General features: G+C 41.5%; 1 protein-coding gene, 1 long non-coding RNA gene and 1 pseudogene across 5 annotated transcripts in view; 2 read left to right on the forward strand and 1 right to left on the reverse strand.

Annotated features, from left to right (window-relative positions):
* LOC146405682 (uncharacterized) overlaps positions 1-3,777 on the forward strand; it is a 327,565-nt gene extending 323,788 nt beyond the window's left edge. For both annotated transcript variants that reach the window (XR_014838568.1, XR_014838566.1), the window contains exon 4: positions 3,202-3,777. This is a non-coding gene — a long non-coding RNA (uncharacterized LOC146405682). The remainder of the gene's footprint in view (positions 1-3,201) is intronic.
* Positions 3,778-6,082: 2,305 nt separating this feature from the next.
* The window catches only part of NREP (neuronal regeneration related protein), a 29,416-nt gene continuing 11,906 nt past the window's right edge, over positions 6,083-23,592 (forward strand). The window contains exons 1-3 of one of the 3 annotated variants that reach the window (XM_021084632.2): positions 6,083-6,110; positions 6,300-6,341; positions 7,660-7,728. In XM_021084632.2, coding sequence (XP_020940291.1) covers positions 7,726-7,728 — 3 coding nt within the window. In that variant the 5' untranslated portion in view covers positions 6,083-6,110; positions 6,300-6,341; positions 7,660-7,725. Of the gene's footprint in view, positions 6,111-6,284; positions 6,342-7,239; positions 7,456-7,659; positions 7,729-23,592 lie in introns of those variants that run through there. The other 2 variants (XM_021084634.2, XM_085014316.1) reach the window with 2 other exon arrangements.
* On the reverse strand, positions 21,426-22,189 carry LOC146405686 (uncharacterized; annotated as a pseudogene).

Consider the following 23,592-nt stretch of genomic DNA (forward strand, 5'->3'; position numbering starts at 1 on the left):
AAGGTGATGTATAACCCAAATTTGTGAAAAATGAGCAAGAGTTAATATGTTGAAAGAGAAAAGAGGAGTTCCCATTATGGCACAGTGGCAAGGAATCTGACTAGGAATCATGAGGTGGCGGGTTCCATCCCTGGCCTTGCTCAGTGGGTTAAGGATCCGGCGTTGCCCTGAGCTGTGGTGTAGGTCACAGACGCGGCTCAGATCTTGCCTTGCTGTGGCTGTGATGTAGGCCTGGGAACCTCCAAATGCCGCAGGTATGGCCCTAAAGAAAACCAAAAAAAAAAAAAAAAAAGTAAATGAAAGCAAAGAGAAAAGAGGCATTATGGCAGCAGGAACAGCAAATGAAAAGGCCCAGGAGTCATGCAAGTGAGTGACTTGTTGGGCCACACATCATTTGGGTTGACCAGAGAGGAGCTAGAGTTGAGGCCAGAAGGAGAGGCAGGGCAAAGCACAATATGTCATGAGTTTAACTCTCTACAGTTACCTATAATACTACCATCCTATTCTATAAAACTACTGTGTGTATGTAATGCCTACTAAATGCCAAACGTGGTATGCAATGACACGTGATGCAGCACTCTGGTATTATAAACCCCAACTGGAAGATGAGGAAACTCAGACTAAAGGGTTAAAGAGCTTATCCAGGGTCACATAGAACTGGCTCTAACCACTTTCATACACAGCCTTCCACCTAGAACTCAGACTCATGGAACTTATTACCTCAGGCAATGACATAGGCTGAAAACAAACAAAATTGCACAAATATGCATTTGAGATGCATTTGGATATATGAAGATACATTTGACAACCTGATATCACAAACAGATTGAAAGAAAACCCTGTATCTAAAGTACATCTCCTTTCAGTCAGGTCCTTTGATGGACTATTCTTTGGCATACATGTCAGGGACAAGAATACAGGGGTAAGATTCTGATGCAGGGTTCTTTTCTTATACCACCTGGCTGTCACTAGTCATTGATCAAATCTCTTAACTCATGATCTGCCCCTGACTCTGCTGAAATGTCTCTTTCCCTCGCCTTCACTGTGCTGCCTTTTGTTCATTCTTCACAAATTCAGGGTAAGCAGCACCTCCTTTAGGAAACTTTTCTTTGAACTCCTGATCTGATTTAGAAAGGAGCCTTTGTGTTCACAGTGTACCCTAGGTGGAACTCTTATAACTGTCCTTATCTCAAGGCACTGTAATTTTGGTTTGGATTGTTTTCCTACGCCCTCACTTCAGTTTATAAATTCTAAGATAAGGACATTGCCTTCTTCTTTTTCCTCTTTCCCAAGAAAACCTCTCATGTTCAGGCTTCTGTCCCTCTTGCATGCAGTCCACAGCTCAAGGGAGGCTACCTCTTCCCTCTTGGGAGTGCATTTGATAGTTCAAGCCAGTGGTTCTCAACCAGAGGCAAGTTTGCCCCTCCAAGGAATATTTGAAAATGTCTGGACATGTTTTCTTGGTTGTCACAATAAGGATTTGCTACAGGCGTCTAATAGGTAGAGGCTAAAGATACTGCTGAACATACCACAGTGAACAGGACAGTCTCCTTCCCCCTTCCCTACTGGTCCCCATCAAGGAATCATTTGGCCCCAAACATCAAAGTAACACCAAGGTTGAGGACTGTTAATGGTCTAGAGATGAATATATGCCCTAACTAATAAACCATACTGAAGCAATATTCCATGATTGGAAGAGAAATGGATGATAAAGCTAGTAGGTTAGATTGTGGTCACATGGTGGCAGCCATTAAGTGGAAGGCTAAGTATGGTCTTTGTCTTGTAATGGAGCAGGGAATACCGTGATTACAAAGTGTTTCAGGAAAGCAGGTCTTCCAGGTCCCTCGCAGGATAGATGGGAGCCTGACAGAGCATGACAGCCAGGAGCACGTGAGACAGCTCCTGCTACATTTCCTGAGTGAGGTGACATGGTGGATGTCCCTTTATGTCCCTAGTTGTTAGCATAGTCTCCTCCACCCAGAGGGACTCAAGCATGCTTCTTGAATAGTTGTTTTGTAACCATTTTCTGGAACACGGTAAATAGGCTATGATTCTGACCCAGTGTTCTTATTTCTTTAAAAATCTATGTCACCTGGATGTCTGTGGTTACACAAAGAGAAAAATGAACATATAATCAATTCCAAATTTCTCTATATTTTGAAAGGACATCATCTTAGATAAGTTTGGCATAAACCCTGAGGTTCGTTTGTATGTTTCTGTGTGTGTGTGTGTGTGTGTGTGTGTGTGTGTGTGTGTGTGTAGACATATTTTCTTGTTGAAGTAACTTTTGAACATACTTTGTGGGGATAGACTTTTGGTCCATGTGGCAACACCCTCTTGGGTTTCAGGTCTGACTATGAGGTGAATGCCCAAGATCTCAATGTCAAGGTGCCCTTTACCAGCTTGCTGGAGCTTTAGACCTGCAGAGGCAGCTCCCAGGCTGCTGCCCTATCCTACAGCCCCACTTAGTCCCCAGACCTGCCTTCCATCATTTTCCTGGCCAGTGAACACTGGCCCTAAAGGCATTAGGGAAGTTCACTGAGACTTGTTGTTTCCCTTTGTTCCTAGCAATGTTTCCAAGGTACGTTTCTTTGGCAGGAAAATGACTGTGATGTTTTAGATTAATTCAGGGAAGCTCCTAGTGGGCCCCTTAAACATTGCACTGCTGCTTTTTTAGTGTGAAAGGAGATCTATAGTCCTGGCAACAAGCTTATAGAGAATTTATTCTTTATAATTAAGACTGTACAATATTGCCTTTTAAGGTGTACTCAAAAATACTTAAATCTAAAAAATAAGACATTCTATAAACACGTTTACAAATTTAGTTTTGGGAGTTCCCGTCGTAGTGCAGTGGTTAACGAATCCGACTAGGAACCATGAGGTTGCGGGTTCGGTCCCTGCCCTTGCTCAGTGGGTTAACGATCCCGCGTTGCCGTGAGCTGTGGTGTAGGTTGCAGACATGGCTCGGATCCCGCGTTGGTGTGGCTCTGGCATAGGCCGGTGGCTACAGCTCCAATTCGACCCCTAGCCTGGGAACCTCCATATGCCGCGGGAGCGGCCCAAGAAATAGCAACAACAACAACAACAACAAAAATAAATTAAAAAAAAAATTTAGTTTTGTAAATCCATCCCCCCTTTTTTGACTGTTATAATGGAAAACATTGCTTTCAGTGACTAGAACTAAAATGTCATTTTTCACAGAACTAGAACAAACAATCCAAACATTTATATGGAACAACAAAAGACCCAGAATCGCCAAAGCAATCCTGAGAAACAAAAACCAAGCAGGAGGCATAACTCTCCCAGACTTCAAGAAATACTACAAAGCCACAGTCATCAAAACAGTGTGGTACTGGTATCAAAACAGACAGACAGACGAATGGAACAGAATAGAGAACCCGGAAATAAACCCTGACACCTATGGTCAATTAATCTTTGACAAGGGAGGCAAGAACATAAAATGGGAAAAAGAAAGTCTATTCAGCAAGCATTGCTGGGAAACCTGGACAGCTGCATGCAAAGCAATGAAACTAGAACACACCCTCACACCATGCACAAAAATAAACTCCAAATGGCTGAAAGACTTAAATATACGACAGGACACCGTCAAACTCCTAGAAGAAAACATAGGCAAAACACTCTCTGACATCAACATCATGAATATTTTCTCAGGTCAGTCTCCCAAAGCAATAGAAATAAGAGCAAAAATAAACCCATGGGACCTCATCAAACTGAAAAGCTTTTGCACAGCAAAGGAAACCCAAAAGAAAACAAAAAGACAACTTACAGAATGGGAGAAAATAGTTTCAAATGATGCAACCGACAAGGGCTTAATCTCTAGAATATATAAACAACTTATACAACCCAAGAGCAAAAAAGCCAATCAATCAATGGAAAAATGGGCAAAAGACCTGAATAGACATTTCTCCAAAGAAGATATACAGATGGCCAACAAACACATGAAAAATGCTCAACATCGCTGATTATAAGAGAAATGCAAATCAAAACTACCATGAGATATCACCTCACACCAGTCAGAATGGCCATCATTAATAAATCCACAAATAACAAGTGCTGGAGGGGCTGTGGAGAAAAGGGAACCCTCCTGCACTGCTGGTGGGAATGTAAACTGGTACAGCCACTATGGAGAACAGTTTGAAGATACCTTAGAAATCTATACATAGAACTTCCATATGACCCCGCAATCCCACTCTTGGGCATCTATCCGAACAAAACTCTACTTAAGAGAGACACATGCACCCGCATGTTCATTGCAGCACTATTCACAATAGCCAGGACATGGAAACAACCCAAATGTCCATCGACAGATGATTGGATTCGGAAGAGGTGGTATATATACACAATGGAATACTACTCAGCCATAAAAAAGGATGACATAATGCCATTTGCAGCAACATGGATGGAACTAGAGACTCTCATGCTGAGTGAAATGAGCCAGAAAGACAAAGACAAATACCTTATGATATCACTTATAACTGGAATCTAATATCCAGCACAAAGGAACATCTCCTCAGAAAAGAAAATCATGGACTTGGAGAATAGACTTGTGGCTGCCTGATGGGAGGGGGAGGGAGTGGGAGGGATCGGGAGCTTGGGGTTATCAGACACAACTTAGAATAGATTTACAAAGAGATCCTGCTGAGTAGCATCGAGAACTTTGTCTAGATACTCATGTTGCAACAGAACAAAGGGTGGGGGAAAAAAATGTAATTGTAATGTATGCATGTAAGGATAACCTGACCCCCTTGCTGTACAGTGGGAAAATAAAAAAATTAAAAAAAATAATAAGTAAAATGTCGATGGCAAACTTAAGACATTATGATCCTTTATATCTTTTTGTTTATCCCTTGGCAAAGCAATTTAATTAGGAAATACTCTTCCCTTCAAACATCTGACACTTACCATAAAATTAGATCCTATTTGGTTGGCAACAAAACCATTTGGTTCAAATCTGTAGCAATATTTTGAGTTTTTACATTATTATGAAAAGATAATCAGCTTTTAAGTAAGAAAAATGATTTTAAAAAATCGGAAGTGCAAAAAAACCTTTTTAAAAAAAGCAATTTCCAGTTTTAAAAAGTACAATTCCTTTGGGGCTGGGAGTGGGGAACCTGCCAAGTCCTTTATGGAAGAAGGGAGCATCAGGGGAGTGTATCTTTGAGCTAATCACCCCAGATCTCTGCTCTTCAGCTCCTGATGTCTGTGCACGCATGTGTCCCAGTGCACGCGTGTGACTGTGTAGGTGTGCGGGTGTGCACACGTATGCGCGCGCAGCCACAGGGTAGCTGGGGTGCTCGGGCCGCTCCTCGCGGCCGGGAGCAGGGCGCGCGTCCCCGGCGGGGCAGACCCGGGCCGTGCGCAATCGCGTGCAAAGCCTGCTCTTTGTGTGTCTGTGTGCGGCTCCGCGCCACCGCGGGCACCATTTTCTGATCCGCTCGGGACAGGCACATAAAAGGGAAGGCGGCTGCCGCCCGTCGCCGTCCTCTTTCCCTCAGATGCCCTCTGCTGCAGGTTTATTATTACAGTACGGGCCGCGCCGCCTCTCCCTGCGGCCCTGGCCAGCTGCCGGGCTGTGCAGCGCCCTGGCCGCCTTCACGCCTGGCGCGCCCCCAAACCGCCTCCTCCGCCTCCTTATTTGTCTGAAAAGCAACCGCACGTCGAGGCGGAGAAGCCTGCCAGGGGCGGGAGAGGCTGGGCCGGGGTGTGTGCGCGCCGCGCTCCCGGGGCGGGGCCAGGGCAGCGCGCTGATCTGCCGGCCCCTTTGTCCCCCGGGCCCGGGCGGGCGCAGTGGGGGCGGCGCGCGGGGCACCCGGGGTGCCGGGGACCGGGGCGCGCGCGCGTTGGCTGCTCGCCGACCGGGCCCGGAGTCGCCGATTCCTGCCGAGTAAGCAGTCTGGCTCCGCCAAGGCAGCGCAGTGGCAGGAAGGCTGGGGCGCTGGCGCCACGCCAGCCCATCAGAATTAGCTCATTGTTCACTAGCACACTAGCAGCAGCAGCAGAGAGAGGGAGAGGGAGGGAGAGAGAGGGAGAAAGAAACTGACTCTTAGAGAAAGAGACACACACTCTTGGGGAGAGAGAGAGAGAGCGAGGCAGGGAGACCTTCCCCTCCTTCTTTTTCCAAGGCTGCACTTCTTGGAAGTGAAGCCGGCTTGGGTTTTGTTTCCCTTCCCCCTCCTCCCTCCTCTTCCTCCACCCCTTTTCCCTCCCCCTGCCCCCTCCCCCCACCCCCAGCTGTCTTTCTAGCATGATACCCTTTTTCATCCACATTTGTGTTTCAGGTGTAGAGAGGAGAGAGTGAACAGGGAGCGGGGCTTTTGTCTGTAAGTATATGCCATTCCCATCCCCGGCCGGGAGCGCTTTCTCTTTTGTGTCGATTTCTTGCCGTTGCTCTTAGCTGGACCCTTCAACCCTGCAGAGTTCATGCTTCTTCCCACTAAATTTTAAAGAACTGAAGCGTGTAGCTTGGAGAAATTCTGGCATTTTCGTCCTGGTGCATTAAGGCTAGAATTTAACTTGGGCTTTTTTTTTTTTTTTTTTCTTTTTTTTTTTTTAATGCACAAGTTAAGAGGGAGAATTCTTTTGAAAAGGGGTGGGGTTTTTTGCTTGTTGGTGTGGTTAATTTTTGTTCTTGGACATGAAGCATTGTTAGGAACTGTTTTCTTTCTTTGCATTAGATGCACTTTGGTGCATGCAAGCCCTCCCCCCCTTCCCCTTTTATAAAAAGAATTTGTGTCCCTCTGTCCTTAGACTTTATTACTCTTTCAAACCTGCTGTCGCCTCCAAGGGTCTTTCCATGCATTCGATCTTGCAGCACTTTTTTCTGCATTTTCTTATAAAGCAGTTGAACTTTAGGGGAGGGAGGGTTTAAAAACAAATGACTACTTTTTGCTTGATGATGATGATAATCTGATTTGCATTTATATGTATCTATAATACTGTTGTAGGAAAACTCAAGGAGCTTATGATACCCTGTTAGAGAACTTTTACTTTCTCCATTCATCCTAATTTTTGTCATAACTTATGTTAACAAAAGAATTGTGTTCTGATGACACAAAGATTGAGAGGAAAATCACTGCAGCATTACATTAATGTTTGTTTGGTTTAGGGAGAAGGGCATAATGGTGTATATTCCCGACTTTTCCCCCCAGTGTAGTTTTTTTTTTTTTTTTTTTAAACACGGAAGGTTATGTAATGCAGTGCCATTTCCAAAAATATCCACTCTGAGGCATTACACTACAGGGTGGAAGGCTGATTCCTATTCTGCTGTCTTGATTGCAAATATACTGCCAGTAGTATGTCTGGGAACAAAGAGCAGCCAGAAAACAATCTATTTTTATCACTTGGTTCTACTTTTAAGTTGCTAAACCTTTTGAACTCCTGCAATTTAAAGATGAACCCAACACTTAAGAGTAGCCCAGGACTCTGCAAACCTGGGTACCAGGGCTCCCTTTGTCCTCTCTGTAAGCCTATAGACTGATTGAAAAGCTCTTTCAGAAACCCCAGTGATTACAATAATTTGCATGTAACTTAGCTTAACCACAGAAAATGGTTATTTGTCTGTAACCTCTAAACAGGCATTTCTCATTTGCTGACCTGTGGTGAGGCAATTTGTCTACCGTATTTAAACATATTTTGCAGGTTGCTTGGTCTCCCTGGACTGAAGAGAGGGAGGGTACAAGGCCAAGACTGTTAAGGATTCTCAAAATGGTAAGAACTGGTCATCAGAGAAGACTCTCAGGTGCTTCTTATCAGTCTTTATTCCATGTAAATATCAACCACCCACCTTCATCCCGCCTGAACCCTTCATTGTTTCTACCCCATCTGACCTTTCAAATGTTCTATCTCCAGCATGGGGAGCTTTGCAATACAAATTGCATGTGGTGAATTAGAAATTAGGTATTTTGATTTTTAATCGTTTTGAATAGAAAGCTGAAATTCCCCTTTCAGAAGTGAAGATTTATTTCATTCGAACAACAGAAGCCCTTCTGTTCTTTAAGAAGAGTGATGCGTTGTGACATGCACAGCAGAGGTGGCAGCCGTAGGGCTCAAACAAAGCAATGGGTCTTCTATTAGAGACAGCCAAGAACTTATCCCCAAAGTAGGAGTCTGTGTGGAACTAATCTAACAGCTATAGGATCTGTTATCCTTAAAAGCAATATATACATAGAGATGGACTTGTATTTTGTTTCACACTGTCTATTGTATCTCCAGTATAATTAGTGTTTTGTTGTTGCTGTTGATTTATACCTTCATTTATGAGAGACATCTGTTCAGTTTTAGAAGATAAGCATGTTATCCTCTAAATGAAAGTGGTACTGTTTCTGACAAGCATTATGATCCACAGAGGAGGCAGTTTAGTGTTTGATGACTGATTAAAGAAGTAGATGAGATGCACATTAAAAACAGTTGAATAAGTATATTTATCCTCTATGAAAAATTTCCTCTATGGAAATAAAGTTGAACTGAAAAAAAAATAAAGAAATGTCATGAAAATGTTCAGTTAGGTACAACATGTCCTACTGCAGTTGTTTATGCTCTTTCAAACACCTCTCTGCCACTTTAGAGTGTGTGATTTCCAAATTTAGTTTTCACTTTTTTCTTTTAAACGAGGGTGGAATTTAATGAATCAAAATCGAATCTGATATACTTGATGTTTTCTTTGAGAACAATCCAAGTATAAGCTTCCAGGGAGAAAAATGAATCAGAACAAATTAAATGAGTTCAGTCTGAATTCTGTTAAGAAGGAAGCTCTTTATTTTTTGTGTTTCCCTCACCTGTCATTTCAGCAGGTGTGTATCAAAGCACCAAATAAAATAGATCTTGCTTGGTCTTAGGTTGATAACAACCAAGTTAAAGAAATTAAGGTAGAAGGCAAGAGGGATGAACAGAAAATTAAACTAATCAATGGGTTTCGTGCAGATGGTTCCTAACTTTACATTAAATTCCTAATTAGCCATTGTCATATAGAGTTCTAGGATGGTAATAAAATAAAGTGCTGCAAAGTATTTTTGTTTATTTAATTATCTTTTACTGTGAATGGCCACAACACCTGTCTTCTAGCTCTTTATCCCAGAACCTTACCCTCTGTGTCACCATAGATAGACCATGAACATTCATGTTTGTTGTAATATGTCAGGTGGCCAGTTTGGTTAAACATCAATTTGATCACTGACTCTGCCAAAACTAGCCATATAGATCAGGCTCAACGAATAAATATCCTGTTTGCGTAGTAGTGAGCGGAGTGAGCTTTGTGGAAGGCAAGTATGTGTGCCAAAGCCAAGAATGAAAGTTGGAACGATTTGAATGCAGAAGAACAAATTCGAATCATTGTTACATGTTGTTAATTTCTTACACTTGTCGTTTATGTATGGTGGCAAAATGAGAAATCACCATTTGTTGCTCTTGGAAGGATTCTTACTCATGGAAAAAATTCTCACAACTTTTTGGTGATCCTTTCATCAAGATGTCAGTCCCTTTTGGCACAAGCCCATTGCCTGAAATGAAACCACCGACAGTTATTGTCTGTGGGTGATTCCAAGTAACTTTCTAGCAATTCTCTTATTCTGGGAGGTCTGAGCTCTTCAAAGTCTCTTCACATGTTAGTGTTAAAAAAAAAAAAAAAAAGTTTCACTTTTTTTTTTTAACTGCTATTAGAGGTATCTTACATCTCCTTTCCTCCTTTTTGGCAGCAAGTTCCAGTTTTAATCAAGGAAAGAAGAAATTATTTTCTTTCCTTGATTAAAACTGGAATTGCTTTGCTGATCTCTGCAACTGGCTTACTTAGACTTAGCCCATGTACACTCAAAACTAGTGCTAGAGAAGCAGTAGTCTTAACACCTGGCCACCTCTTGCAAATATATAAAAGTGTTTTTTCTGTTAAACATATATTTCCATTTACATAATTTAAAACACTGAAGAGATTCTAATTTAACTCTCTTTGACCTGTTTAGTGAAGGGCTTATTCCAAATACAAATTTATAATCAGCTCATTTCAGTATTAAGAAATTAACTAGTAGATTCCAGTATTCAAAACAGTGTGATTCAATATTTAGACATTTGACATACCCTAAAATGATGTTACACAACGATAAATTTGAAGACACTAAAGTATCCTAATGTGCCTTGCCTTTTGCTTTATCAAATAAGTACAGCTGCTTTGTTAACTCTATGAGGTACTAATCACATTGTATTCTGTGTATGGGATCCTTTGGGCACAACTCCAGGGGGCACCATTTACATAGATTACAATGCTTCTGGAGTTGTGCATATCAGGAGTACTATGAAAAGTTTTAATGCTGAGAGTGGTTTGCCTTCTTTTAGTTTTCCAGAATGTTCTTTTTAATAACTTATTCCTCAGCTTTTAAAATGTTCTGGTAAACATAGCTTTTTCCAGCCACTCCCCCTCCTTTTTTTTTTTTTTTGTAATTAACAAAATACTGTTAATCTGCAGAAATCTTTAGCATTTCTTCGTATTTGGCTTTTTGTTAAATTTTAATTTCTATGACTGTATTTTTATGTGGGTCCTTGGTGTTTACGTAGCTGTTTTGTTTTAAAGGTACTTGCTTCACATACATCAATGAGAAGAAAATCCTTCAGAATGAGCTGATGATTTTACTGAATATTTGAAAAAATAAATTATCTAATTCAATGTCAAGGTTTAGTCCTGATTTTCAACATGACCACCCTCTGTGCTGTAAACTTGCCTCCAAGTATGGATGTGCCATAGACTCACATAAGCATGGGCTCATTATGTTTTAACAGACCTAGGAATTGGAACAATTTTAGATTTTCTCCAAGACGGATGCTGAGCTTTTCAAAAAGATGAGTTGACTCCATTGTACCGTTCATAGAGCTCTGCTTTCTGTAAAGTCTGAAGTGGCATTCATGAGCTTACAAGGAGACTCTTTCAATAATCTCCCCATTAACATAAGGTTTTCTTGTTTAAAGAAAAAGACAAAGATTGAGGAGGGATGAGGTCCTATTGGTAGCTGTGCCCCTGGGTTTTGGAATGTAAATTTACAAGTTGCTCAGTCTTGATTGTGGATATGATGAAGAGTACCTAGGAGGGTAATTTTAGATGGTATTATCACCTCTTTCACCAGGCCTTCTAGCACATTGTGAGGGGGAGAATTGGGAATTGTTTGGGGAATTAGGACAGGAGGAATGGTCTATCTGGGTTTAGCACCAATCCCACTTCCTCTTGAGCTAAATAGATAGTTCAAGAAAGAGAAAGTATTTGAGCAGAAATCTTAGAATAAACAGTTATTTAAAGTATCATTCTATTTTAATCTGATGTAGTTCTTAAAAACTGGTATGAAAATCATATCTTCATAAATACACTGAAGGAATTCACTTTTTTTCAACTCTTAAGATGAATGCTTTAAAATAGAAAAATACACTTCTAAAATATGGGCGCTTTACTAAGCCAAATGAGTAACCTCCAGATTATGAGGTTTATACATTGTGTTCATTTACATTGGACTGACTGGGAGCCTTGGAGTGAAGTACTGTGGCTTCCTTGCTCCTGCACATATTTCTTTCAGTGCTGTTTCTGGCTGGAAAGTCTTCTAAAGCCTTATTCTCACAACCAGAGTGAAATGGAGAGGTGAAATAATCGTCTGAATAGTTATGTATTAGAAAAAATAACCTTGATTTTTGTCTCATTCATCTTGGTTATTCAAAATGATGCTGGTATGAGGAAGCAGTGGGAAGGGATTTGCCTAAATTATCTGAATAATTCCCTTGTTATAAAGGAAAAGACGAGGGATAAGGATATCTTACCAGCAAATCCAATTTGAATATACCAGGGGAAAATTTATTGAATGTACTGGCCTTGGACTATGTTATCTCAGTTGCTCAAGATACATTTAAAAATTTCTGATTTTAAACTGCTGCTTTGCTTTGAATTGGAAAACAAGTTAACCATAAATCTCAGCCCACATCTGTAGAAATTATGGTTACTAAAAATACAATTTATTGGGTCGAAATTTATCTGAAATGGATGCTTCTGGACATATTTTGCACCTAGAGACAGTTTCAAGATCTCTCATCTCAGTGGTTTAAAAAATAACAGTGATCCTGAAATTGATCTGTTAGTGCATGACAAGTATTAGCAGCTCTAATAGTTTGGGATTTAAGCATTAGCATGGTTTTCAACTAAATTCTAAATTATCAATTCAGTTATTAGTAGCAATGGCATGGTATTAACCCAGTATAACACTGGATTATACTCTCCTGCATTATTTGTTAGTTGGATCACATGCATTTCTTTCATTGACCAGCTAGATTATAGGCCCCTAGAGGGCTTATAAGCTTCGTATACAGTGCGTAATAAAGTATTAAATATATGTTAGAAGTTCAATAAATATTTGGTCTGTACATGCTAATCTTTATTAGGTTGGACTTTTAAAAATTTCATCCTGAGTGACTTAATCTTTAGTCATTAGTTTTGGTCAACTGGAAGTAATTTGTATCCTTATATTCTTCTAAAGAGCTAGGGAGTTGAAGTGAGTGTAACTTTAGTTTCCGCAGCAAATTATTTTCTGTTATTTATTAACAGAGAAAAAAAAATTGTGATTAAGCTATAAGACCACTTTCCCAAAAAAAGTGCGGCTTGCAGTTGCTCACCTTTACCAGCCTTTAGAGCCACACTCTGAACAACCTGGTGCAGTGCTAGCTCTCTAGGTTTGATCCGGCTGTGGAGCTCAAAACTCAAAGCAACTTTTCTTGCAGCCCTAAAAATCCCCTCTGGTATCCAGGAGCTTTGCTCCCAGAACTGGAACTTCAAAGCCTTCCCTTATATCCAGTATAATCAAATTCTGTGATATTACGAAAACGATTCCAAGAAAACAAAGATGCCATGTCTGAAAGTACTGAAGAAAATGACAAAGAGTTAACAGTAGGGTTATGCATTATTCTCATATGAACTGAACAAGTTTTTGGGTGTTTTTTTTTTTGCAGGGGGAGGGGGGGAGCATTTTCTTTATGCCCAGGTCTTTGAATTCTGGAAGGGGCACAATTGGCCAGTACCCTCAGTGGGTTTGTATTCTAGCTGTGGCAGGAAGACTAACATGCACGATGAGCTTAAACAGTGTCTTGCAATATAATCTAGCGCTGAATTGTAAGATGCAGAAGAGTGGTATTACTGGGGACTTTTTTTTTAATAAGGTAGATGTTAAGCTAGACCCAGAGATGACATGCCGCCCCTGGCTCCTGCTTCCAACAGTGTCAGGCAGACATGGCTAATCAGTGTCTTGACAGTCATTGTTAGTATTCAGCCTGATTATGGTTTCAAAATCTTTACCATATTGTTCCGTTAACTACTGATTGGAATCAGCACAACATTTGAAACCTAGAAGTGGACTCTTTGCTCCCTGAGAGCAGGTACTATGCCTTCTTAAGAATTTTAGGGCTTAGCACCAGTCCTTAATGTATTGAGTGAATGAGAAATTGGGAATATTTGAGTAGATATAGATGTGAGAAAAGCATATTTTGGATAAAAAGGCATGCATTAGGAAGATATGCTTACAGGAGAGCACATAATGCATTTTTTACTGCAGCAGGGGATGTCCTGCCTGTTGAGGGCCTCTGTGCTCGCAAAGGCAGTCCTTAGAAGTCAAGGACTAGACGTGTCAAGCCAGAAGGCGGGCATCTTCAACATGGCCCAAGGCCCTCACTCAAGTTCTAGCCTGTTTTGGATTCTTTGCTTTTTTTTTTTTTTTTTACATATTTAAAGGTTTTATTGAAGTATAATTGATTTATAATAGTATGCTAATTTCTGTTATATGATAAAGTGATTCAGCTATACATACACACATCCATTCTTTTTCAGATTCTTCCCCCATATATGTTATCATAGAGTATTGATTAGAGTTCCTTGTGCTGTGCCTCGGGTCCCTATTGACCATAATCTTGCGCTCAACAGAAAAGAGCACACACACTCCCTCACATACACCTTCTGATGGATTATGAGCCTAATTTATTGCTGCCTCTTACTCTCCTTGGCCCAGAGAGAAGGAAGACCCTTAACTGGAAAGCATTGGGAAGGGAGCTCGCTTAGCCTCTTTTCTTCAGAGAAAGCGGCAGGTTCACCAGTGTCCACTTGGCCAGAGAAAGTGTTGCTGCTGTGCCAGCCATGTGAAAAGAGGCCCCATGCTTCTCTCCTGCTAGTCTGAGTGTAGCCATGTACTTATCAGTGGCAACCACACACACCCAGCTGGTTCGCTCTCTCTGTCCTTCTTCCTGATCCGCCAGACGTACATACTCACAATTCAAGCCAACACTTACATCATCATCATAAAATTGTTTACAATTTGAGGCCTACTGGCTGTTACTAATTTAGTCAGTAGTCCGGTGACCATCTTAAGTGAATATTATCACATGATCCACACAAGTCGGGGTAAGCCAAGACCAAGAAGGATTGTTCTGGAATCTCTTTTGCATACAGTACAGACTCCTACCTTAGGAGGCATCACATGCAAGGTTTTTAACATGAAATGATTTCACCAGCTCTTTTGGCCCCTTCAAGTGAGGTTGGACTCATCCCTAAGTCTCTCACTGAGGGATGTAGGTAAGCCCTGTGCCTTGAATTCCTTATGCTTCCCCCACCTTATACTTTCAAATATTTTTTTTTCAACTTCTATGTTGAGCCCTTCCTAAATTTCTATGGCTGGGCAGCTCTGCCAGGAACTATGTGAACTCATCTTTAATTTCTAGCTGCTATAGAATATATTTTCTTGGAGGGACCAGGCCACTTGTTATTCTAAGCATGCCCCAGGAGTCCCTCCCTCTGTGCCTTTCCATGCTCAGTCCTGGAAAGAATGCTCCTCCTGGTAAAATAAAATTCTTCTTCCAGAGTGAATTTAACTGACTGCTCCATGAGACTCACCCCAGTACATCCAGCAGGAATAATCTGTTCCTTTGTACACTCATCACACAACATTCTACTTGTAGCTGGCTAATTTCTGCATGCCTTTCTTCCCTCCAAGATTGTAAACTTGAAACACAAACACTGACCGCTGGTGAGTAAGCCTCAGCTCTCTATGGTAGCAGTTGAGGCTGTGATGCCTCGTTTCTTCCTTTTCCTCTACCAGCAGGATGGTGGGGTCAGATGTGGAAAAGTTTCATCACCAAGTGGGAACGCTAGAAGAACTAGTAAAGTTGATTGTAATCTCTTCCTACAAAGTAGAAGGAAACCCTAACTTTCATGGACCTTAGAGTAGATTGCACCCCTGTGAACCCTTGGTCCAGTACCTGTGCAGGAACTGGTACGGCCTTGGTAATCAGTGAATGTCTGTGGAGTAAATGAATGAGTCAGAGCTCAGGGATGCATGGAGAGCTGTTATTTTGGGGGCAGAATCCAGTGGCCCACCTTGAGATTTACAACCAGTAATAGTGCAGCGGTTTTCAGTGTTATGATCATTCCGATTATAAAATGTGTGGCCCAGGAAATGAGATCACTGCACACAGGTGATGAATTTGCTCCTGAAAACCCCTCTCAATGAATAAAGAAGGCTCGGCATCAGGGAGGTAGAAGGGGAGAGTTAAGTGAAATCTGAGCCCAGTGTAAAAACTGCTCTTCCTTTCTGCACTCCCTTCTTTCACACTTCTTTACATGGAAGAGGCCCTGAGAGTCCAGAGCTTGCTTTGGTGTGGTGTGGTCTGCTGGAAGAGGATGCTCACTTTGCGGTGCCGTTGTGTTCCAGGTTGTCAGTGGTGGTTTACCAGCGGTCCCACAGGTTGCCCCTCAGCAGTCAGACTGAGGCGGTCGTGATCATAGGGCGTGATCTGCTCCAAGGGCGTGATCATAGGGCGTGATCTGTTCACAAGGTAGTGAAATCTTCATGAGTTAAAATTATTGCATCTGATTACCTTAGCATAGTTTCCCATCTAAGAGTTGTGCCTGCAAAGTGTTAGGATTATCTAGCTGGCGGTATTTTTAAACCTCGATTTTACACTTTGCTTGTTCACTCTTCATCCTCACTCTTGTAGACTAAGATAGAAACATAACTCGTGTTCAGAAGTAAGAAGGGGAAGATATTTAAGAGAATGTGGCCAGTGAAAGGAAGGTCTGTTTGCTCCTTTTAACTTAACTTTGGGAACTGGAGCCGTTGTTGGAAAGAAAGGGAGAATAGCTGAACAGCCATTGCCAGTGAAAACAGGAGCCAAAGACTCATCCCAATAAGTAATTAAGACAAGAGAGAGATTCATCATGGGCACAGAGGTTTTGGTGTGGTTGCCCAGTTCTAGCTCTTCTTCCTTCTCCACTGCAGCCCTTACTCAGATCACCATCAAACACCGCTGTCCTTTGATTACTGGGGCAGGTAACAGCCTTCCTGTCTAAACTGTGTTTGATACAATTCCAGCAGGGAAAAGTACTGCAGTCCGGTGGCTGAACCGGGAGAAGTCTACAAAAGTTGCAGTGTTTAAAATGGGTCCAGGCATTTTGAGGTCACTTTTCTTGGATAAAGGCAGTGTTGGATATAGAACCTGTTCTTGGACAGGAAAGAGTAGAAATGAGAAGATAGTGCATGTTTGGCAGCCAACACTGAGAATTGTCAAGGAAAACCTAGAGGCTATAGTTAGATGAATAAAACTTATTGACCAAGATACTTATAAACATGACCCAAGTAAGGGATTGTTATTAAGTACTTTTCCAAAAAGTACTGTTTCATGCCCTTCATTAAGTCATCCTAATGCAGGTTACCAAAAGGCTTATTGAGACCTTGATGGGAAAGCCTGTTCTTGTGCACGTTTGCCCGGCCGTTGCTAAACCTCCATGTATCATCGTGCCATGTGGGTTTGGCAGCTCATGGTTGAACATTTAGCCTAATGCCTGCTACATTGTAGGGGCTCAGTTAACACTGGCGCAAAGAATGAAAACTGGGCAGGGAATGGGCCCACTCTTTGAAACATGTGTCTTCATGGACGTCCTGTTGTTGTTTGGCTAAGAGAATTAGAATTTGAAAAGATGAATTAATTAACTAGCCCTCTTCTTTCCTAAATAACTTTTTTTTTTCCCTGCCATGTGCAGTGACTTGATGTGCGATCTTAGTTCCCAGACCAGGGAATCAAACCTGGGCCACAGCAATGAAAGTGCTGTGTCCTAACCACTAGATCACCAGGAACCTCCCCTTAAAAACTTTTTTTTGGGGGGGAAAAAAAAAAGTGGGTTTTTTTTTTTTTTTGGTACTTTTGTACTTCAAGCCCAAACAAATGGGCTTTGATAAGATGTGCAATCTCTAGGATTGAAAGCTATCTACCAATTATTCAATATTTCACAGAAAGTAAGTACTTAGTAAATATTTCTTGATTTATGGATTGGATAATCAACATGTATACTCAACCAGTTCACTTAACATAGCATCAAAAATTGTGCCCACATCTTGTCTGAACTCTTCTTTTCGTCATAATTTTTATCCTTAATTACCTAGATTTGACTGTTTCCCAAGCCTGGCTGCTGTGGACCATAACTGAGGCTCCATTTCAGGGTGCTCTATGGAGACTTGGGTCTAATTATATATCATGGAATGCCTCTGGCCCTTGGATATTTTGCTTACTTCTTGATAATAGAATCTTAATTGTTCTGATCTTGTTATCAAGGTCTGGGAGCCAAGTCTCTGCATCTTTTCTTTTTATCTTCATTAAGTCTATTCTTTTTTTTTTTTTTCCATGAGGACTGCTTTTTAAACTTTAATTTTATTATTATAGGATTAACTGTCTACACTGTCACAATCAATTCAATCAGAAATTCAATTAAGTGTGTTTTTTGGACATCATAGAAACAATTTTTCTGACAGTGAATGTGAATTTTTACCAAATTAGTCAGCTGTTCTTCAGACAAAACCAGAGAGGCACCATGTCTTTAGCCGACTGACTGCATGTAGTCTGAGGATCAAATTCTCCTTGTTCTTGTTATTTGCTATTATTTTCATCATCTATTATTAGTAATAACTAATAATTGGCTTCTTAGCTCACCTCCATTTTTCTGTCTTTAGAACTGACTGCAGTTCTACTACATTAATTAAAAGTTTCCAAGTGGAATCAGGTTAAATTGGTTGTTTCTGAAATACCATTCCTGGTGGTTTCTACACTGCCTCTCTGGTCTAATAGGTGTTCATTTTTTTCAACGAGGATCACTTTATATGTAGTGTATGGATAGCTATAGGTAGTGTATGATTTGTACATCTGCATATTATTAAGATAAGCGTTTCATTCGCCTTTGACTAAACAGTTTGTTTTGAAACGGAATGAATTTTTGAAAGGCAGAGTTACAATGAACGTGCTTTCAGATGCGTTTGATGGAAGGAAGATATTCTGTTTTAAAATTGTCCATTGCAGGCCATCAGAGAAGCAGTTGTTTGAGATTTCATTTGAGGATCCTATGAAGACAGTTTGGTTTCTCAGCAAATGGCCTCTGTAATTAGCTGCAGTGTTTGCTAGGTATTTGTAGTGTGCTGAACATTTCCTTCTAGGGAAAAGTGAAAAAAAGACAAAACCATGGTGACCAATGTGGCGAGGGTTTAATTCACTCCAAAGTCCGAACTTAGCCACGCCAGATTTGCTCCTCTAAGAACAGTCTTTCCCAAGACTTAGCAAACACGTGGAGAGTGGGGCACACACCCTCTGTGTCCTCAAACAGTGCTGAGTTTGAGTGTTTTTTTTTTTTTTTTTTTTTTTAGGTAAGTTATTTCTGAAGGGCAGCTGTTTATCTGAAACACAGGTAGCGGAGCAACAAATATTTTTGAGAAAACTACTGCTGATAGTAGGTGTCAGAAATCCATCTAAATATCATCACAGGGGCACTAAGTGAAGATGCGCAGCACCTGCCTGGGGGATTGAAAACAGGCCCAAGCTCTCAGGGGCCTCCTGGCATCACTGCAGGTGGCTGTGGGGAAAGAGCAGAAGATCGATATTGACAGAATGTGTTCTCTGAGAAGAGAGGCTGCTTTGCATCCTGTCTTCTCCGTTTCTTGGGTATGTGACCTTGGACAGGCTCCCTGACCGCTCCCCCCCTCAGCCTTCTCATCTGTAAACCCGTGAGAATGATGGTGATGACAGCTAACCCAGACCCACTTAGTGCTTAGGTGCCAGACCCTGTTGCTGTGGCTTAACATATATTGATGCATTTCACCCTTGGAACAGCACCCTGAGGATTAAATGAATGCACCTGGAAAAGATGTCTACAATTAAAAAAAAACAAACAAACAAGCAAACAAAACAAAACCAAAAAACAGCATTGTAATGAACTCTGAGGTCTCCATATTGACACCTTCTGCTGGTATGGGTTCCAACAGTTCCCATGTATTGTTCCCAGTTCTCTTTTTGGAGAAATAGTTTTGCTGATTGGTTTACAGCAGAAGGAGGACTGAAGGGAAAAATGCCAAAGATGAGGGCGGTGTATTCTTTGGTTGCAGAATACAGTCAGGGCTTGGGTTGAAGTTCTCAGTTTCTGATGCTGCCCTCTTCGTGTTAATTAGAATATGTGATCCTTTGCCCAGGGAATTTAGCCTCCTAACTTGGTGTTCCTCCTACAGTTATCTTCATAACCCTTGAGGTGTGTGTTGGGTGGCTCCCAGTCCTGAAACACAGCACTTTGGGTCGGTGGCTGCCCCCTTAGGCCTTCTTCACTTCCATGGTGCTGCCTGACTGACCCTTAGTTGGGGACAGGCCTTCTACTGCATCAGACCGTGCTGTACTCAGTGGGGCTGAAAATCCAGGTGGTGCACAGGGGCACATCCATCCTTCTTCCCCTCTTCCTCTTGACTTTTCGTTTTTTGCCACTCTTCACAGATGACAAGTTACTGGAAGCCTATTAGTGCCATCTTTGTCACCTGAACGTGCGTGTACAGACCTGGCTATCTTTTCCCTTTTTTTTTTTTTAAACCAAACTTCTTATAAAATAATCAACTAGATTTAAACTAATTTTAATTACATCTTCTCCACAATAGAAACCACTTTTCCTCCACATTTGGTGATCCGTTAATAATGCTCTTTGCTGTTGAAGGAGATGCCAGTCTGTAAATGACCAAGACGGTGCAAGACAACCATTGAACTGTGAAATGACTTTTGCTAAATGTTGAGCCATTTGTAGCTGCCAGCAGAAGAGGGTGCATTGATGGAAAGAGTGAATAACTTCTTTTGGAAAGAGCATTTTTGGGAGAAAATGCACACTTTCTGGAAAATTCAGTCTTGCACATGCCAGCAATAGGAATGCTTTGAAATGTCCACAGACTTCTCAAAAGCAACTATCTCATCATTCACCCAGATCAAAAAAACCCCAAATCCTTATGTCCAGATAAACAAATACTTATTTCATTAGCCTTTGATTGACAGCTTTTCTTAACAGAAATCTGATTTGTGAGGACTTCCTCTTCCAGTTGTTGGTGAAAATTTTCATAAGATTTTCATGGCTGCCACCGTACACTTTAGGACAAGAGGAAAGAAAAATTGGCCTTCTTGGCAAACGGAAACCAAATTTCTTATAATTATTTGAAGGTGAAACCCAGCATAACTAGTATTATTCAAACCAGCTAATAAAAGCAAGTCTAGATGTTTCCTATTAACCTCGGAATGCGCTTGGAAAAAGTCCTGCTAGCTCCAGATGTCTAGTATTGGAAAGCATATCAACAGTATGACTATTGTTGTGGCAGAGACTGCAGTTCAGAAATTCACAACTGCAGTTTGGTGTACTGGGGCCCTAGGTGGTTTTCAGGGTTTTCCTTTCTTCCTTCTTCTGTCTTTTCATGTTTTGTCCTCTCTCTCTCTCTCTCTCTCTTGACCTTGGTGTGCAGCACCTTGATGTGAAATCTTAGTTCCCAGACCAGGGATTAAACCCAGGCCCCAACAGAGAAGGTGCTGAATCCCAACCACTAGACCACCGGGGAACTCGCCTCTTTCTTTCTTCCTCTCTTCCCTCCCTGCCCTTTTATACTTCCCTCCTCCTTCTTTTCTTTCACTTTAAAAGTAGGAGAAACTTTGCAAGATGTGGTGTTTCTAATTTCTTGGTTCCAAATGAAAACCAGTTTATATAAGGGAATAAGGTGGTCCAGACTTAGAACTCAGATGTGTTAAGTAAATATTTACTCTGGTTCCACTCCAGGGAGGTAAAAGATTTTATTAACATATTTGTTGAGGTCAAGGGGCACAGAAAAGCTTATGCTGTGCTTAAATGCCTGAGGGGCCTTTTTTTTTTTTTTTTTTTTTTCCCTGCTAGTTAACAAAGGCCAGTATTTTTTTCTGCTGAGAAGAGCGAATATCTTGTTTTGTGGCCTTTACTTTCTCATTGTTCACTCACAAACTGCTTAATCTCAAACCAGAGTTTTTTAAAAGCTGCTTTATATTTTTCTCTTTGTTCAAAAAAATCTCTTCTTAGATGTCCCTTATGAGATTTGTTTTTCCAAGCTTTATTCTTATATTTTTTCTCTTGGTTTACTTTGGGCCGTTATCAGCTGTTTGTACTTTGTTTTGTCTTCATCACTGAAAAGAAAAATCGCCCATTAAAAGTCGAGATTTGAAGTGTTGAACTTAATTCCTTGAGTCCAGTCCGCAATTTGGCTCTGATCACTGTACCAGGCTGACCTCCAGCCCAGGGGAGGGTGCCTTGGCAGAAATCTGAGAATTCCTCGATCAGAAACTCCCTTTTTTGGATTTATGGAGTCTTTAGGTGGATTGCTTTGTGCTAAGCATGTTCCTATTGGAAAGGAATGAGGCTGGGATGAGAGGAGGAGTTTGCGCAACACCAGCGTTTGCAGCTGAACTCGGGGTTCAGCACACTGTGTGCGTTTGCCAGCAGCTGCTGCTGCACCCCGCCTTGAACCACACACCATCCAAACCCCCAAATGTACATAACTAACAAATAGTTTCAAAGAGTGGTGACCAAGCAAAGTTGGATATGTTGTTAACCTTTTGTGGCTTACTCCTGTCTTGATTCCTTTCTCTTTTAAGCCTGTGCTCTTATTCTTAGAAATCAGATTTTCAAAGACTCAGCAGCCAAACAAGCAGAATATTATACTGTGGAACAGAGTGACTGTGAAAGCTCTTTGTGCTAACGATTAATTTCACATGTAAACACTTTCATTTTGTTGCCAGCAAGGAGATTTCCTTTTCCTTTCTCTCCCTTAGTGGAAATCTGGAAATAAAATTCCACAGCTGTCAGGTTCCCACATATTCATCAGCAGCCTCTCAAGATGGCTTCCCAGCCAGCAGAGTAAATCTGGAGGATTCCACCGTTAAACTCTACAGAGCTTGCTTCAGACACTCCAGCTCCCAAAGTGCAGATGTGGAAATCCTTCGGCTGGCTGACATGTCCTGTTGGGCAGGAACATAATCTGCTGCGTAATTTTAATAAATGACATTTTCTGTGCCTGTAGTAAACATATGTACCCGAAGCAGAGTTACTGCCAATGGAGGTAACCAACTTCTGCGCTCTGAACCGCAGTCGTCTCCCCCACCCCTGTTTCTCTAGGTTCAGAACTTATCAGGCCCTGGAAAAAACGAGTGTCAGCCAGGGTCGTAATACAGCAGCGCCCTAAAGGTCCATCCTTTGCTTTCTGGCAGGAGGGCATTTATGGTTGAGTAATACTTTCTCTGTGATTAGGCATTGTTACACGGCTAGCTCGTGTGTGTGTGTGTGAGTGTGTGTGTGTGTGTTTAAATTAGGTCCCTGCATGTTTCACTGAGTTCCCAAACCAGAATGTTTGCCAACTTAGGGACCCCCAACACTTTTATTCTACTTGCCCCAGTGTGCAGAAGTGATGTACACGTCCATTGTCTGTTGTCTTCTGGCCGCAGTGTATTTCCCCCACTGTGTACTTCATCTCCAAGCAGCATGCACAGAGTTAGGCAGATCTCTAAGCCTAGGTCTCGAGAGGGATAGCTCAGTGCATCATCTTTTGGCACCATCTAATCTTTGGTGTAATGCTGTTCAGAGAAAAATGATCCTTGTAACTCATTTATGGTTTCAGTTTTCATTCTGCCCTCTCATGTGACCAGCAACACCTGGGAGCAGACTGGCTTTGGAGGGAGATTCTTAATAGCACCACCTCAAAGGGTGTTTGCAGAAGTGAAGAGCATGTACGTGCACATCAATTCTTTTATTGCACTACTGGGTTTCACAATCAGCCAATTAGGCAGAACAGAACATGTATCCATGTGCACCAGGTCACACACACAGACACACACACACACATAGTTTAATTGGAAGAGAGATTATGAAATATACTCCTTTGCTGCTCAAAGAATTAATTATGCAGACTGAACACCTGCTGCTCTGGTGTGCTCTCCTAATTGCAGGAGGTGGGCATCTATCCTTGGTGAGTCATAAAAGGGCCCTTCTTTAAGCACATAGAACCCCACCAAGGGTACAAAATAATACTATAATTATGGTCCTAACGACTAAGCCATGCAACATCTTCATAGCAGGCTTCTGAGAAGGTATGTTAACCAATGAAGTAAGCAGCTTCTATACCTGTGGTATATTTAGGCTCCAGATAAAGCCCTGACTCTGCCTTTGAGGATCATTCTCATATAATGGTCTCCTCAAAGAAATGTTGATACAGACGGTAAATGAAC

This window comes from Sus scrofa, chromosome 2 (genome assembly GCF_054392235.1).
Source record: "Sus scrofa isolate SSC_HxYL_T2T_F1_AM1 chromosome 2, Sscrofa_HxYL_maternal_Yorkshire_Landrace_v2.0, whole genome shotgun sequence".
Classification (NCBI taxonomy): domain Eukaryota; kingdom Metazoa; phylum Chordata; class Mammalia; order Artiodactyla; family Suidae; genus Sus; species Sus scrofa.